The following is an 18,374-nucleotide window of genomic DNA, read 5'->3' as shown; positions in this document are numbered from 1 at the left end:
ATCACTTCCCTACAAGAGACCAGGCTCGCTGAGAGTGGATCATTGAAAGGGAAACAATACACGTCCATTTGGCAGGGGAAGAGTTCAGAGGAAATGTGTGAACAAGGCGTAGGCTTCACTGTAAGGAACTCTGCTAGTAGAGGCATTGAAGATCAGGGCATTGGCACAAGCTGGAACTGATCATTCTCATTCTCAACACACTTCGATACCAGAGTTCTGGCTGTAATAGAGATCACTGCCTGGTGTTCACTAGGGTGAGGATGCAACTCTTGAAGTTTTTCATTCAAAGCAGAAACGCTATTCTCGTATCAACCTCAGCCATACTGCCTAACCAGTTTAAAAATCAACAGTCTCTCGACACAATTGAACAGGCATTCTCTGGCATCCCCACACAGATACCACAATACCACACTCTAAATGTATGGGAAGTGTTATGATGCGGCAGATGTTGTGTGCCAGGTGGATCAAATCCACGAGGGAAACTTGATCGTGCTATCGCAATGGTTTTGCAATTTGTATTTATTTTGAGATGCATGCCCTGAATCCAGAAGTATGTCCACCAAGACTTTAGAGATTTAAAAAAAACTAAATTAAAATATTTATTAACAAAAAATATTTCAAGCACATACATAGGTCTGCAAATTACTACTATAATAACTACTAAAATCCCTAATTAACCTGACTCCCAGTTACACCTCCTCTAAGGCAACGGTTCAAAATAGATTTTTGGATTTTAAACAAATCCAGCAAATTAACATAATACCCTGGACAGTGGAATTCAAAATGGCTTTTTCCAGCTTCCGTTTCTGTAGACAGCAGGTTTAATACACAAATACTGGAGGCTTCATACGTTTCTGTTAAATCTTATAATGCCTTCCCTTGACACATAGCCTCATTCTCCTTTATACATGTTGCTCCCTTTTTAATATGTAAATTCCATTGCTTCCATATGTCTTTGGAACTTCTACCTTTCTCATAATATAAATCTATTCATGTTGCTACTATTCTCATTAACCTCTTTGAAATTCAAATCCCCCATCATCTATCTAAAAATGAAAATTCCATTTACATCTTACATGGTAAGACCCCAACCATGTTTACTCATTAGCATATTAAAGACACTTCTATGACTTACTACTTCTGATAACTTCAACTTGTAGTCTGCTTGGCTACAAAAGCTGGTGAAGCTATAACGCAGGACTATTTGCATGCCAAACAACCTAAGCAGCATACAATAGACACAGCTAAGTGATCCCATAATCAGCAAAGCCCAGCACAAAATGCAAAAGAGAAGGCTGAAGCATTTGTAACCATCTTCAGCCAGAAGTTCTGATTGACAATCCATTTTGGCTCCCTCTCAAGGACCCCAGCATCACAGATGCCAGTCATCAGTCAATTCAGCCAAGAAAAGGCCAAAGACACTGGATATTGCAAAGGCTATGGGCCCTGACAACATTCCAGCAATAGCACTGAAGACTTGTGTTCCTGAACTAGCCACACCCCTAGCCAAGCTGTTCCAGTAGAGCTGCAAAACTGGCATCTACCCAGCAATGTGAAATATTGCCCAGGCATGACCTGTACATAAAAAGCAGGACAAATGCAAACCGGCCAATTGCTGCCCCATCAGTCAACTCTCGATCTCAGCAAAGTGACAGAATTGGTTGTCGACAGTGCAATTAAGTGTCATTTACTCAGAAATAACCTGCTCACTGATGCTCATTTTGGTTTCCGCCAGAACCACTCAGCTCCTGACCTCATTACAGCCTTGGTCCAAACATGGACAAAAGAGTTGAACTCTAGAGGTGATGTGAGAGTGACTGCCTCTGATATCAAGGCAGTATGTTACCAAGTGTGGCATCAGGGAATCCTAGTAAAATTGGAGTCATTTGGAATCAGGGGCAAAACTCTCTCCACTGGTTGGACCTAACACAGAGGAAGATGGCTGGGTTGTTGGAGGTGAATCATCTCCACTCCAGGACGTCTCTGCAGGAGTTCCTCGGGGCAGTGTCCTAGGCCCAAACATCTTCAGCTGCTTCATCAATGACCTCCCCTCCATCATAAGATCAGAAGTGGGGATGTTCACTGATGATTGCACAATGTTCACCATTTGAAACGCCTCAGATACTGAAGCAGTCTGTCTCCATATGCAGCAAGACGTGGATAACATTCAGGCTTGGACTGGAAAGCAACATTCATGCTACACAAGTGCCAGGCATTGACCATCTCCAACAGACAAAAGACAATCCACCCTTCTCCCCTTGACATTCATTGGCATCAGCATCACTGAATCCCCCACTATCAACATCCTAGAGGTTACCATTGACCAGAAACTGAACTGGACCAGCCATATAAATACTGTGGCTACAAGAGCAGGTCAAAGGCTAGGAATTCTGCAGACACTAACTCACCACCTGACTTCCCAAAGCTGTCCACCATCTACAAGACACAAGTCAGAAGTGTGATGGAATACTCTCTTGCCTAGATGAGTGCAGCTCCAACAACACTCAAGAAGTTTGACACCATCCAGGACAAAGCAGCCAGCTTGATTGGCAATCCATCCAACACTTTAAACATTCACTCCCTCCACCGTCGATGCACAGTAGCAGCAGTGTGAACAATCGGCAGCAACTCACTAAGGTTCCTTCAACAGCACCTTTCAAACTCACGACCTCTACCACCAAGAAAGACAAGGGCAACAGATGCATGCAAACACCACCATCTGCAAGTTCCCCTCCAATCCAACACACCAACCTGACTTGGAACTATATTCCTGTTCCTTCAGTGTCACTGGGTCAAAATCCTGGAACTCACTTCCTATCAACAGTGTGGGTGTACCTACACCACATGGACTGCAGTGGTTCAGGAAGACAGCTCCATCACCTTCTCAAGGGCAATTGGGATGGGCGCTAAATGCTGGTCTAGCACATTCCATCAAAGAATAATTTTAAAAAGTGGAAAAATACTGACTGTTTCAAGGCTAGCATTACTGTGATCGAACATGCCATTGAAGCCAAGTGATGGGCGCTCATTAATTACAAGGGAGATCCAAGTGAGAAAATTATGAATGCACTAATAGCCGCATGAAGTAAAGTCTAATAAACTGCTATGTGATACACTAATGATTACAAATTTGCCAGAAAACCCAGGTGTCCTTTGACACAGGGACTGCAAAGGCAACAGGTCCATCAGCAAAGAAAATGACTCCATTGAAAACAAAGTTAGGGGAGGTACATAGGAACATAAGAACAGGAGTAGGTTGTTTGGCCTTTCGAGGCCATCGCTGAATGCAGTAAACAGTTGGTGAAATGGATGGAACACTACCTTGAGTTATACTCTAGGGACAACACTGTCACTGAGGAAGCTGTAAACAGCATAGATAGCCTGCTTGTCATGGCAGAGCTGGATATTGAATGCACAGTGGAGGAGCTTAGCAAAGCTATTGACTTGTTGCCATGGGCAAAGCTCCAGATGCTGATGCTATGCTACCTCAACTTACCAAACGTGGGAAACTGGTACTTCTGTAGAAACTTCTCTGTCTCTGCTGGAGGGAGGGGACATTGCCCCAAGGTATGCGTGATGCAAAGATTATGACCCTGTACAAGAACAAGGGCGATTACAACAATTGCAACAACTATCAAAGCATTTCCCTGATGAGCATCACAGGATAAGTATTTGCCCACGTTGCCATTGTCAGACTGCAAATCCTGGCTGAATGCATTCACCTCGAATCCCAGTGTGATTTCAGAATTGGAAGATTTACAATTGACATGATCTTCTCCAGCAGCTGCAAGAGAATTGCTGTGAACAAAGGAGCAAAGCCTTCATTGATCTCACTAAGGAATTTGGCCTTGTGAACAAAGGGCGTCTATTTAAGCTGCTGGAGAAAATTGGCTTTGTCACACCTGTAAAGAGTTTGGTTTGACCATCAGCATCAGGAAGGCAAATGTCATGGTCCAAGATGTTTCCAAATCACTCAGCTGACTGAGAAGAGGGCCCGGAGAAAATGGGGACTAGCAAATTGTATACCGTATCAATCTTCAGGTGATGCTTAACACAGAGTTGGCCACAAAGCGCAAACCATCAACTGACAAGACAGATGGCTGCCACAGAAGAACCTCCAATTCTCCCTATTCCAGTACCTAATTGCCCACTGACTGATTTTGTCTTCATTAATCCAACTGGGTGCCCATTTTGGATATTAATCAGTTTTTCCATGATGAGGTGCTTCCTAACATAAGTGCAAAGATCATTCCTTACCAGTAGTATTTCTGTCCCTAAAAGCTGGAGTTGTGATTTAATTTGAATATAGAATATATACAGTACTGAATTCTCAAAGCAATGTTCTAGCCCAGGGCTCAGATGGACAGAAAGTGGATGATCTTGAGATATAATTTGAAAACCTTTTGCTGTACAATCTTAGCATGCTGTGTATAAATGATAACATTCCACAGAGGTGGAGAGTTTTAAAACCCATTGGATATCATCTTTCAATTTTTGTTTTGTGATTTTGTTGTACACTCGCTGTGCAAAGTTAGTGATTTTTATTTTTGTGTTTTTATTGCAGGTAAATGAGGAAATCCCTGAAGGTGCTAGTGTACCTGCTTTAGGATTGTCAAATAAGGCAGTTTTCCAAGGTATTTTTTCAGAAATCACTCGCCTGTTTTAAGTTGCAACTCTGTTTGATAAAAGTATGTTGTGGCGATATGGTATATTTGATGTATAGTAGTAATTTGTTCTATACAATGAAATCGTGATGAGTCAAACTCGGATGACACGAAATTCTAATTATGTTGAAGCCGTCAACCATTCCCGCTGGCAGAATAGGAAATCCCATTGAACGATGCCCATGATGACTATTTAAAATGCTTGAATCTAACCTACACTGATCAATGGTAGCAGGTATCACAGCCATGCTTATTTCACTCCTTCCATCATATCCATAAATAAGCACTTTTCAGCAGGGATCATTGGACAGTGATCAGAAGGTGGAACCATGAGTGATTTTCATACACAGCCCCTATCCTTTGGGGGATGATTTACATTAACAGATTTTTCTCCCATGTTCTGGACAGCAAGACCCATTCCAGTCAAACCACTGGCTGAGTAAGATCAGCTAACTCGGTAGAGGCCAGTAATTGAGCATTGTCTTCTGGCCTTTGAAACTCAGTCCTGTACTTCATGGCACATTAACCCACTGACCAGTTAAAGGAGCTGCAGTGGTACATTATTAATGCACTCTGTATCTCTGTATAAAATATCCACATCGTAGCTGTCTGATTGCTCCTCATCTAGAAACAAAAAATATAATCATAAATAGTCAGCTTGGATTTCAAAAGAGAAAATCTTGTTTGACAAGCCTTATTGAATTTTTTGAGGAGGTAACTGAGTAAGTAGACAATCAATGTCGTAGATGTAATTTATCTGGATTTGCAGAAGGCCTTCAATAAGGAGCCCCATAATAGACTAATGATTAAGGTAAGAGATGTGGAGTCAGGGGACAAGCGGTAGAATGGATTGTTAACTGGCGTCAAGACAGAAAGCAGAGAGTTGGAGGAAGAGTAGTTATTCATAGTGACAGAAGGTGGGAGGGGATGTTCCACAAGGATTACTGTTGGGAACACTGCTGTTCATAATTTATATTAATGATTTGGACTTTGGAATCAAAGTCACAATTTCTAAATTTGTGGATAACACCAAATTGGAGGGGATAGTCAATACTGAAAAGGACTTCAACAAATTATAGGAGGACATTAGTAAAGTTGTCGAATGGGCAAATACTTGGCAAAGTTCAAAGCAGATAAATGTGAGTTAGTACATTTTGGTAGGAAGAATGGGGGAGGTCGCTTATTACTTGAAAAATGCAGGTATAGATGGGTAAAAGGAACAAAGTGGGTACCAATGCACCAATCAGTAAAAGTTACGCCACAGGTTAGTAAGGCCACAAAAAAGCAAACCAAGCAATAGGCTTTATTTCTAGAGGGATAGAATTGAAAATTGAGGAAGTTATGCAAAACTTGTATCGAACCTTGGTTAGACCACACTGGGAGTACTGTGTGCAGCTCTGGTTGCCATTTTATTATAAAAAGGATATAGAAACATTGGAAAGGGTCCATAGAAGATTTAGACGAATGATGCCAGAAACTTGTAGGTATACATATCAGCAAATGATTAACAGGCTGGATCACTTTTCTCTTGAAAAAAAGGCTTGGGGTAACCTTATAGAGAGAGGTTTTTTTTAATTATGAAAGGTTTTGATAGAGTGGATACAGAGAGAATATTTGTTTTTGTGTGCAAAAGCATAACTAGAGGCCATCAATATAAGGTAATCGACAATAAAAACAATAGGGAATTCGTAAGGCACCTTCTTACACAAAAATTGGTGAGAATGTGGAATTCGCTACCGCAAGGAGTGCATTTCAGGGGAAGCTAGACAAGCATATGAGGGAGGAGCAAATAGATGGTTACAATGATTGATTTAGATGAGGAAAGATAGGAAGAGGCCAAGTGGAGCATAAACAGTGGCATGACTTGTTAGGCTCAACGGCCTGTTTCCGTGCTGTATATCCTGTGAAACATGATGTAAATAAGTCATGGTGCAAGGACTACCACAGGGCTCAGTGCTAGACCTAACCCTCTTCAAGATATATACAGCTGACCTGCCAATGACCATGTCACACAATTTCATCTATGTTGATGATGCCTGTTGTGCCAATCCTTCTGCACCCTGGACCTGATCCTTAACAAAGACGTTACAAAGTTGACGGACTACTGCAGCAAATTGCACCTCACATCAAATTCCTTTAAAACCGTATTCAACGTATTCCACCTCCGCTGTGCCAGTGCCAAAAATGAATTGCATATCTCCATGATACTAAAGCATGATCCCAACCCAACATACTTGGGAGTGACTGTAGATAGGACTCTGCCTTTTGGGAACATCTGAAGAAAAAAGCAGCAAAGGTCAAAACCAGAAGGAATCTACTAACCAAGCTTGCTGGATCTAAATGGGGTCTGCAGCCACAACACTCTGGACCTCAGCACTTGCCCTATCATTACTCCGCAGCAGAGTATTGTGCACCTGTCTGGGAAAGGTCATGACCCACACATCTTGTTGACACTCAATTGAATACAACAATGCGCATCATAAGTGGAATCATCCGCACAACACCCCTCTGCTGGCTTCTTATCCATGCAAACATCACTTCCCCTCACATCCGCCAACTGACGAAAACCCAAAGCTGGTTGAAACCATCTGTGCTTCACCTCACTTACCACTCCATGATGACTTGTTCTGCCCACCTTCCATCTCGGTTCCCCATACAGAGCATTCTTCCTGAGCAAGATCTACCAACGGACGTCTTCTGGATCTAGGAATGGGAAACCGGGGAAGTCACTTCAAGTTCCTTGTGACAAACCCCATTTGTCGAATGGCAGGCTTTGGACTACCATGGCAAGAATGACACTTACTAAACAGGTTCAGGACAAGGCACCTGTGCAGCCAACGTCCACCACTGGTACCTCAACCCCTTATGCACTTGTGGAGACACACAAACAATTCTGCACATTACCGAGGAGAGTCCCCTCTACAGACTAATCACCTTAAACTCAGAAAAGGAGGAGGCTACCCCTTTTGGGGATTTGCATTCACTAAATAAATAAGTAGAAGTGCTATACTGGATTTCTCTGTAAAAAAAAAACTCAAATTACTAGAACGTTCTAAGGCAGCTTCATCTGATTGTACAATGACAATAAATGATAAAACTACTGAAGGTTAATCGTGCACAGCCTAAAAAGAAATATCATCTAAGCTAAGTAACACAGTTTTGAAATCATTTAAAAACAAAGTACAAAGTTCATTTACAAACAGGTTTCATCTTACATGTACTCATATGAATAAATTGTTGTGTTTGGCTTTGAAAGTGCAGCACAGTGTAATTAGAACCATTTGGTGGATTAAATTAAACATTGTAATAAAATGCACCTAAGCCAACTGAAGTTTTAAAGAAAGGCTGAATGTTGATGTCTAACTGAGTTATCTTACCTTGTCTACTTAAGGAGATATAGCTGCCAATGCTAGTAAAATGGACCAAAGTGCAATGCCGCTCAGTGCTGCTGACCAGTATCCTCAGACCTACTTCCAGCCAATCAACCTTACAGGTATGTAATTCTAAAAGACTCAAGATTGTTCCTAGAATTTGTGGGGACTTTTTTATTTGATAATGTAGTGGAAGTTAAGAAAGTTCGCAGCCAAATTATCAAAATGTGGAAGTTTATCAATCTGCTGCATCTATTGTCTATAAACATTAATTTTTCGACCAAGAACACCACAAGATTTTTATGGAATATTATTTTCTTCAATGTTCAAAGTGGCTTATCCCAGAACTGTTCAACTTATCCCTAAAGGCTTCTGTCCTATTACCAACCTGATATATAAGAAGCTCCTTTGTGAAAGTTATAATGTAAACTTTTGTTGGCAGTCTTTATCACTTATCCATAAGTGTAATCAAAAAAACTTCCAAGTTTTTTTTATTTGCTTGATCTCCCTCCCTGAAAAGTCATCTCCTCAAAGCTGTCAAAATTATTGTACATGAATTTGTACGATATTCATACAAATATGTATGATTTTTTTCATACATATTAGCCAATATAATTGTACTATGAATGAAAAATCTGAATTTCTTTTAGTGTGTGTACAACAACAACTTGCTTTTACAGAAAGTAAAACACCCCAAGGTGTTTCACAAGAGATTTTATCAGACAAAAATGAATGTTGAGATAATAGTAGTAACTAGTGATCACTGACACTGACACGGGGTTTAATGATGGACATAGAGCTGGAGAGGCAGAAAATTTTCGGGAGGGAATTTCAGAGCCTGGATCTAGATGGCTGAAGGCATATAGAAACATAGAAACTAGGAGCAGTGAACCATTCAGCCCTTCGAGCCTGCTCCGCCATTCATTATGATCATGGCTGATCATCCACTCAATAGCCTGTTCGCACTTTCTCCCCATACCCTTTGATCTCATGGCATTAAAGATGGAGGTGAGGGAGTTCTTAAGCAGTTGGACAGCTGTAGAAATATTGTAGCAAATGAAGGGCCAAAGGCTAAATGGTTGACATTTAGAAAGTGTGACTGTAAGTGATTTGGAGGAAGATTTTTCTCCCAAGGGATGAGCATAGAAGAAATTGAGGTCAGAAAGGAGTAGGGTATTGTGGGTGTTGAAATATAGAAGGAAGGGGTTGGAAAAGGCCTTGTCTGTGGGAGAGAGGCCAGGTGAGATGGCAAGATTTGAGGGCTGGCTGGCTGTGAGTGTGGGTTGTGAGTTTATATAAGGAAGAGGTTCAGGGACGATGGCGAATTCAGAGGAGAGAGAGCTAAGGAATCTAGGATGATGATGCAAATGACAAAGGGTTAAGAGTAACTCAGTGCAGGGACTGAGGGAAGAAAGGAAGCAGAATATTTTGACTGGAATCATGGGGTAGGGTTCAGGGGAGCAAGTATATGATGAGGATTTAAAAGGAGGTGGCAGGTGGAATCCAATGAAGTGCTTGAAGGAAGGAAAGAGGAGTAGGGAGGAACCAAAATCTGATTTAGTCGTATGGCCACAATATCACCACAGCAGTTTGAATGGGCTACATGTGAACCAAGTTTCAATCAAAACCAGGATACAGATGCAGTAATCCAAGATGCACTGCAGCAACTCACCAAGGCTCCTTCGACAGCACCTTCCAAACTCACGGCCTCTACCACCGAGAAGAACAAGGGCAGCAGATGCATGGGAACACCACCACCTTGCAAGTTGCACTCCAAGCTATACACCATCCTGACTTGAAACTACATGGCCATTTCTTCATTGTCGCTGGGTCAAAATCCTGGAATTCCTTTCCTACTAGCACTGTGGGTATACCTATACCACATGGATTGCAGTGGTTCAAGAAGGAAGCTCACCACCACCTTCTTGAAGCCAATTAGGCCAAAATTAGGCCAAAAATGCTGGCCTAGCCTGCGATAACTATGCACCGTGAAAGAATTTTTAAAAAACCATTGCGGATGGCAAGGATAAAGTATTGTTTGCAAGTGAATGGCTATTCTGGAAAGACATGAAGAAAGGGATGGTGATTGTTGATCTTCTGGCAGTATCCAAGGTGACACAATATGGTGGTGATTTGAATGGGAAAGAGGTTGGCTATGTAAGCGTCTGCTGGTGTGCTGGGTGGGAAAGTCATTGTGAGAGGAAGTTGGAGCTGCTGCTTATAAGGGGGGCTACAATTTGAGTTTCAATGGGGCCCTTCACAGAATGCTGAGAGAAGTGCAAAATGTACCTGTGAGATCATCCAATAGGCTTCAAGCTTGAAGCAGTAGCAGAAAAATAGTGATGGGTTGGAGTAAGGCATGGGAGGCAATGTAACCAAGAATAGAAAAATGTGAAGGTAGCATGACTGGGCGACAAAAAGTGGAGGAAACTTGAGAGGAGAACCAAAATGTAGCTAAGTGAGAAAATGAGGAGATAGAGTTAACACACCCGGGACCTGTTAAAGCAGAAAAACATGCATGCAAATGGCAGTGGAGGGAATTTGGATTTTTCATGGGCCGCTTTGTTGTGTACTGTCATGATCCCAGCTGATGTTACCACTGGACAAACCTGATCCCAGGATGGAACTGGCTTGATAGATCCTAGCTTTTTTTTTGTTTAGATACGTGGAGAGTGGCTGCTGAACAGAGTCACAGGAGTCAGCTGATGAACTTCTAACAAAAGAATAAAACATTTATTAAACAAGAAAAGATGAACTATATTATATTACTCCTTCACCTAAACTATACCTTTACAGATTTGTAAGGATAACACAAGTTACAACAGCTATCTTGTAGTCTACTGTGCACAGTTAGTACACAGTCCATGTAAACCACTAGGTGACCTGTGGTTAGACACACCACTTTCAGAAACCAAGTGACAAATGCCACCCCAAACAGATTCTATGGATCTCCCATCAATTCCCCCCAGATGGTTGTCACACTATGAGCCAACCAATAAAGTAAGTAAGCTAAGTTCACTAAGTCACTGAACTCTGTCTTTTATACGAGGGTTTTCAATCTCCCCTCTCCAAGAACTCACTTTGGAATCTTCTCCCAAACTGATGCTTTCTCTCAGATGCCTTCCGCAAGGGTTCACCTCCAGGGTTTCGAGCTCTCCTTCTGATGTTCCTCCCCTCTGGATCATCACGTGCATTCAAGCTTTCTTCCACACTCTCTCTCACCGACTCAGCCGTCAACAGTACGCCACTGCTTCACATGCCCATATTAAAGAGCTACACAACTTCACTTGTCTCTTTGGACCTTCTGACTTCCCACAAGCCTTTATATCACTTTAAATCTGCTTCCTGCAGCTTTCCTCCTTTAAGCATGAAGCTTGGAGCCTTCCTCTGCACCTCAGTCTTAACTTCACTTAACAGGACCTTTATCAAGTTCCTGCCCTTCCTTTGTCTAGTTAGTATCTTTCCTGTTCCACTCCCCTGGATTTGGGGACTTCCTTCTTTAGCTTGGGACTTGCTATCTGTCTCTTTGCTCCAGTCTCTCTCTGGCAGCTACTTTCAACTGAACTCAAACTGCATTCTCTTTAATTTTTCTGTGAGGGTGGGCCTGCCTCTGGACCCCTGTTGCTAGGCAACAGCACAGTTTTTTTCTACTCTAGTGTTTGCTTTAACTTCTCCTAGAGTTGTAAAACTCATTAGAAATGCATTCAAACAGTTTTAGACCTGCTGTCTCCACTTAAAATGAAACTAGATCCCAGGTTTCACCTTTCAAAGTGAAACTAAAACTCAACTTGACCTTTTTTTAAACACACAGAACTACAAATCAAACTTAACATTTAAAGCTAAAACTCATTCCTAACTGTGGTAACTGAGGCGATAGCCTTTCCTACTATTTATCAGGTGTCACCTGATGCTCTAGGAGGCTCTGACCAATGAGCTTTAAGCGCGGGCAATCTGGGGGATGGGGCTTCCTGACGAGAGTCCTGATCGAGTGTGTAGCATCTGAAAAGCTCGCTGTAACAAAGTTTATCTGTTTCTTGTTGAAACTTGTCTGGTCTGTCAAGTCATTATACTAACACCCACAAATACAAATATAATTTACTTAAACTGTCTCTATTTCCTAAAATGTACCATGGAGTTTCATGAACCACATAAAGACTTTTAAGGCAATAGTCTCATTAATTTGTCTCCCTTTTGCTGATATTGCCAGTTCATGGTGTTTTAATTTAAGATTTATCCACCATTGATGCAATTGATAAAATAATGTTCTGTGCAAACCTCCAGGTTTGCAAATTTCTAACTGGAAAAAGCAGTGAGTGAAAAGGATAAATATGTAGCCCCCATGACTTAATTTTAATCCCCAGCATGTAAAGTGTTGATTTCATTTGATGCATTGTTTTCCACTAATTTCCTGCAGAACCTCCCTCAGAAGACCACCTTTTGCAGAACACACTCTGGGCCGAAGTTCAGAAGCTGTAAGTTGCTTACTTACTTTATCCTTATTCCTTAAAAATCTCGTATTGCCCTAGTAAATTGCTGAATTAAATCATCACTGTTTTCAGTCATCTCTTCTCCACAGTTGTTCTCCTGGATCTGCTTCTACCTGTTGCTTTATACACATTAGTTCATTACAAAATGTTTCATCTCCCATATCTGCATGATCAACTTTGGTTCACACCAGGGGCTGGATTTAAGGGAAGGCCCACAGAATGAAGAGCCACCTGGGCACTTGACAGGCCTTCCCCAGGATCAAGGACCCTGTGAGTGGAAGTCCAGCCTGCCGAGAGCTGCTGACCAATCAGAGGCTGGCAGCTCTTCTGTACTCAGCAGTGGCACTGGAGAGGCAGTGGCTGCTGCCGATACGAAACACACCTGATGCCTCGGATTGGCACAGGTGAATGATGGCGAGAGGGTACTCATGGGGTGGGGTTTGTGGCATTGAAGGGGTTGGCGAGAAGGGCAAGTGGTGGCTTTCAGCAGGCTTCCCCCTTCTCAATGTCAATGATGGAAGCCAATGCCCTTCCAACTTTTGTGATTTGAATGTGCTGTCCATCTCTGGCAAAGAGGGCATCAGTGACCTGTGAAATGCAGCTGGTGTGCAGCATTTTGCAAGATGTCACTAAGGCTCGCTGCTGATCCATGGGAAAAGCCAGAAGTGAAGATATTCAAGGCCACAGTGACTTTGACGGCTACTGGCAGGGTATGGCGAGCAGTGCTGTGAGATGGGAGGCCTTTGACCATGAGGACTTAGATGTCAGTGACCATCTACCTAGTGAGACACATTGTTCTGCGGCACTCTCTCTCGGTCAACTCCAGGTAGTTCCATCTTCGGCAATCGACCCTGTGTTGAGGATATGGCTCCATTACCTTCCTGCCCTCATTCCTCTCCTCTGCCCTTCTAATGCCTGGGGTTCTGTCCTTCCTGTGAAGGGTGTTGCTCCTCATCACCACTGAACTCAAAATATAACAGTTGTGCTCCTATTGCCAGCTGGAGCCTTTCTTATGGGCAGGTGGCTGCCCAGTTGGTCTTGACAACCATTCTCTATGCTTTTCTGTCCCCTGCACCCCAATGCCAGGGGTTGCAAATCCCATTCAATGCCAGGATGCTGAGTTCCCTGTCACCTGTGCAGCACCAGAGTCTTACCAAGGGTCGAGTCCCCCTTTGACCCACTGACCCTCTTATGTATTTTAAAGAAGGTAGCTAACAGTTTATTGTAATGAAAACCTACACTACAATCCAATGCATAAGTCATAACTTAATACAGGTTTTTTACAGTCTTGCAAGCTTGAGTTGAGGAATACTCACTGGCACTTCGAACCTGCTGTTTGATGCAGGTTAAGAGCTCATGATGTTGGGGGTAGCATATTAGCATGGATAAAGGATTGGTTAGCGAACAGGAAACAGGCATAAATGGGTCATTTTTGGGGTGGCATGTTGTAATGAGTGAAGTGCCACAGGGATCAGTGCTGGGGCCTCAACTAGTTACAATCTACATTAATGACTTGGATGATGGGACTGAATATATGGTTACTAAATTCACTGATGACACAAAGATAGTAGGAAAGTAAGTTGTGAAGAGGACCAAAGGAGTCTGTAAAGGGATTATAGATAGGTTAAATGAGTGGACAAAAATTTGGCAGATGGAGCATAATGTGGGAAAATGTGAATTTGTCCACTTTGACAGGAAGAATAAAAAAGCAGAATATTATTTAAATGGGGAGAGATTGTAGAACTCTGAGGGTTTTTTTTATATTCAGCTTTACTGACCATCCCTAATTGCCCTTGAGAAGGTGTTGGTGAACTGCCTTCTTGAACCATTGCAGTCCATGTGGTGTAGATACACCCAGTGTTGTTGGAGAGGGAGTTCCAGGATTTTGACCCAGCGACAGAGAAGGAACGGCAATATATTTCCAAGTCAGGATGGTAAGTGGCTTGGAGAGGAACTTCCATGTGGTGGTGTTCCCATGTATCTGCTGCCCTTGTCCTTCTACATGGTAGCAGTCATGGGTTTGGAAGGTGCTGCCTAAGGAACCTTAGTGAGTTTCTGCAGTGCATCTTGTGGATGGTACACACTGCTGCTACTGTTTGATCAGTGGTGGAGGGAGTGAATGTTTGTGGGAGGGGTGTCGATCAAACAAACTGCTTTGTCCTGGATGGTGTCAAGCTTCTTGAGTGTTGTCGGAGCTGCACTCATCCAGGCAAGAAGAGAGTATTCCAACACACTCCTGACCTGTGCCTTGTAGATGGTGGACAGGCTGTGGGGAGTCATGAGGTGAGTTACTTGCCACAGGATTTGTAGCCTCTGACCTCCATTGTAGCCACAGTATTTATATGGCTAACCCAGTTAAGTTTCTGATCAATAGTAACTGCAGGTTGTTGATATTGGGAGATTCAGCAGTGGTAATGCCATTGAATGTTAATGCGGTTAGGTTCTCTCTTGTTGGAGATGGTCATTGCCTGGCACTTGTGTGGCGGCAATGTGACTTGCCACTTGTCAGCCCAATAATTTTAAGGTACAGAGAAATCTGGGTGCCCTGGTACATGAATCACAGAAAGTTAGTATGCAGGTACAGCGAGTGATCAGGAAGGCAAATGGAATAGAGTATAAAAGTAGGGATGTTTTGCTACAGTTGTATAGTGTATCGTTGAGACCACATCTAGAGTACTGAACAAGGGCAATTTGGGATGGACAATAAATGCTGGCCTAGCCAGCGACGCCCACATCCCATGAGCAAATCAAAAAAAAGTTTTGGTCTCCATATTTAAGAAAGAATTGCATTAGAAGCAGTTAAGACTGATTCCTGGGGAGAGGGGGTTATCCTGTGAGGAAAGGTTGGACAGATTGGCCCTGTATCCATTGGAGTTTCGAAGAATGGAGGCAATCTTATTGAAATATGCAAGATCCTGAGGGGGCTTGACAGGGTGGATGCTGAAAGGATGTTTTCCTGTGTGGGAGGGACCAGAACTAGGGGCCACAATTTAAAAATAAGGGTCTCCCATTTAAGACAGAGATGAGGAGAATTTTTTTCTCTGAGATAAAAGATCTGTGGAGCTCTCATTCCCAGAGAGTACTGGAGGTAGGGTCATTGAATATTTTTAAGGCTGAGTTAGATAGATAAATTCTTGATTGACAAGGGAGTCAAAGGGTATGGTGGAGTGGGTTGGAGGGAAATTGGAGTTGAGGAACTTGGAGCCTGTTCCTGCTCCAAATTTGTATCTGTATGTTCGTATGAATAATTAAGATTACTACAGACTAGCTTTAACCTATTCTGAATTTATTTTTGCAAAGATCATCTTGAGACCTACGTTATAGCAAACATTCATTCAAAGCCAATGTTCCTTTCATCATTCAGAACTTGCATCAGCTGAATTTTGCATCACCAAAGCATGATGCTCTTATGCAGTGTTAGTGATGTTACTGGAGAAAATCTGAATGTTCACATAATTGCACTGTAGGCGTGTTGTTCACTAAAACTTTAGTAAAGTGTAATTGAAGTGTATGAAACTTGTGTGCTCTGTTCATCTGAATTTCTAAATATAAAAAAAACAGTTTGCGCTAAGTGAGCATTTGAGCTATGTAATACTGTGTGAGGACCTGTTGATGGTGTTAGAAGTAATACGGAGTTAATGCACTAAGAGCATCGTACAAGAAGAATATCAGAACAGGATTGAACTGAATTGTCTTAAGCACTGTTGTTTCAGTGGTGTATTAAAATCAATAGGCTGAGCATATCTAGTGAAAACACTGCTCACAAATTGTAGAATCTAGAACATTGTTTAATGTGATCCTGTTTTAGGATCATAGTTTATCTTATTATAAAGGTCTGTGCCAATTTGCATTTCAAATGGTCAAAATTTAGTGCTCTCACTTGATTTTTATTCTTTTAAAATAAAGTAGATCATTATGTTTGAGGTGGTGTAATGTTTATTTTCATTGTTATTTTGATGGTATAATTTGTACTGATATTTCAGTAAGCAATTAAGCATATGAACTTTTAAAACAGCCTAATAGTAATTTCTATGATCAACTTTTTAAAAATTGTAGTTTTAAAACTTGTCAAACTGTCAATTGCCTTTTATATGCAATATATATAGCATATTAATTTATTAGCCTGCTGACTGCTAGAAGGACCCTGAGCAGGCCAATTTGATTTTGCTCATCACTCACGCACAGAGACTCTTCTCCCATTTTCCTTTCCTACCATCTTCCTGCCATTACCACCCCTGCCCCAGATAGGAGGTTAGGTGCAAAGCTGTTCTTTCAGCACTCAACTGGAAATACATTTAAAACTATAGGTAGTGCAACCTAGAGGAATAGAACTGAATGCTGGAGCTTGGTGAAGCAGAGGCACCACCACTGTGAGAACTGAAAAGTAAAAATAATTGCCCAGATTTTGCTGTCAGTGACGAAGCAACGACACTCATTCTGACCTCAAAGAAAAGATGCTGACAAAGATTTAACAATCTCTGTAGTTTGGATTTCCCATTTCCTGCCATTAGCTTGAATCTGTTGCCAAGTGAAGAGGATCTCCAGGTGCCTAGCAGTAATTTCATTAAGCAGGGTAAGCAGCCACTCGTATTTAAGTATTCTCACAGACAACACACCAGGAAGTAAAATCCATTGAATTTTCACTTTGAGTTGAAAATTTTAGACAGAAATAAATGATTGTGACATGCATATCTTGTTATGCTAGGAGCTGAAATATCATCAACTTTTTACAAAATTATTTTACTAATAGGATTTTTTGTCATAATGGAGAATTTTGGCATACTATAAGTATAAAATTAGCTTTTCAGGGATATTGAAGATGTTCTGTAGTAATTATAAACTTAGTACCTCTTGCAACAAGGTACAACTTTTTCAAAGGTTAAACAGTGTAAAAGGACAAGTTTTCATCAGTCCATTGATTTCTACTGCAGCCTGGGGTGATCCAACAGCACATCCTATGGGGAAGTGTAGAATCGATGTCAGCAACTTCTGGATTTCCATGTTTAAACGTGTACGTGCAGACTCCAGAAGTTGTCGTCAGTTTCTGAGGCATAATGACAGCAAACATTGACAGTCTCATTGTCATTGCTATGGAAAAATCTGGGTATGCATCCTGGCAATTAAATGTAATAGCCAGACATTATATCCAGGTGTGAAAAAGCCATGACTTGGGAAGTAAGTGTGACAAAATAGAAATGCGCACTGGATGCAAGGCTTTTAGCGTGTTTGTTGTGGTCACTTTGACAAACGGACCACAGGAGTCTCAGGTACAGGTCATGATCATTTATTCGAGCAATTGCAAGGAGAGAACCATTCCAATACAGCTTGAGATAGCACTCTGCTAAACTACAAGTGTTCACCATATTTATATATTATTGATCACGTACAAGAACAGTTTCCAGATTCCGATCTCGTCAACATATAGGCTTACATTAAACAGACATCTCTCTACTAACAAAAGTACTAAGGTACAGGCATCATCTGTCCCTACTTTCACCCATGGCGGAGACCTTCCCTCCCATCTCAACTAGGACCACCTGTTCTTTCCCTATCTGCTATAAACAGACCCAATCTCAGTTATTTTTCAACCTAAGGCTCTGGTCTGACTCCTAAGACACCCAATCCATCATATTTGCATTCCTCTCTGTTCAGCCTGGCCTTGCTGATGGTCACAGGCTCTGAGGGTGTGCAAGGTTCAGATTCCTCTCTGTCCAGCTTGGCCTTTAACTGTACTTGCAGGCACTGGCTGCTTGGATATTTTAAATAGTCCATTCCCTTATAATAAGTTCTTAATGTACCCCTATATTCCCCCTAACAGTGTTAATATAAAGATGTATGTTTGTTTAAAGACA

The 18,374-nt window shown here is 41.8% G+C and overlaps 1 protein-coding gene across 2 annotated transcripts in view; it reads left to right on the top strand.

The window, feature by feature from the left end:
- Positions 1-18,374, top strand: part of elp2 (elongator acetyltransferase complex subunit 2) — a 163,046-nt gene that overhangs the window by 84,935 nt on the left and 59,737 nt on the right. For both annotated transcript variants that reach the window (XR_013576185.1, XM_078538747.1), the window contains exons 14-16: positions 4,565-4,634; positions 8,056-8,157; positions 12,450-12,507. Coding sequence is in view for 1 of the 2 variants with exons in the window: in XM_078538747.1 (XP_078394873.1) it covers positions 4,565-4,634; positions 8,056-8,157; positions 12,450-12,507 (230 nt within the window). In the remaining variant the exon portion in view is untranslated. The remainder of the gene's footprint in view (positions 1-4,564; positions 4,635-8,055; positions 8,158-12,449; positions 12,508-18,374) is intronic.

Source organism: Cetorhinus maximus, chromosome 3, assembly GCF_964194155.1.
Source record: "Cetorhinus maximus chromosome 3, sCetMax3.hap1.1, whole genome shotgun sequence".
NCBI lineage: Eukaryota > Metazoa > Chordata > Chondrichthyes > Lamniformes > Cetorhinidae > Cetorhinus > Cetorhinus maximus.
This window is presented reverse-complemented; position numbering and strand designations above follow the sequence as displayed.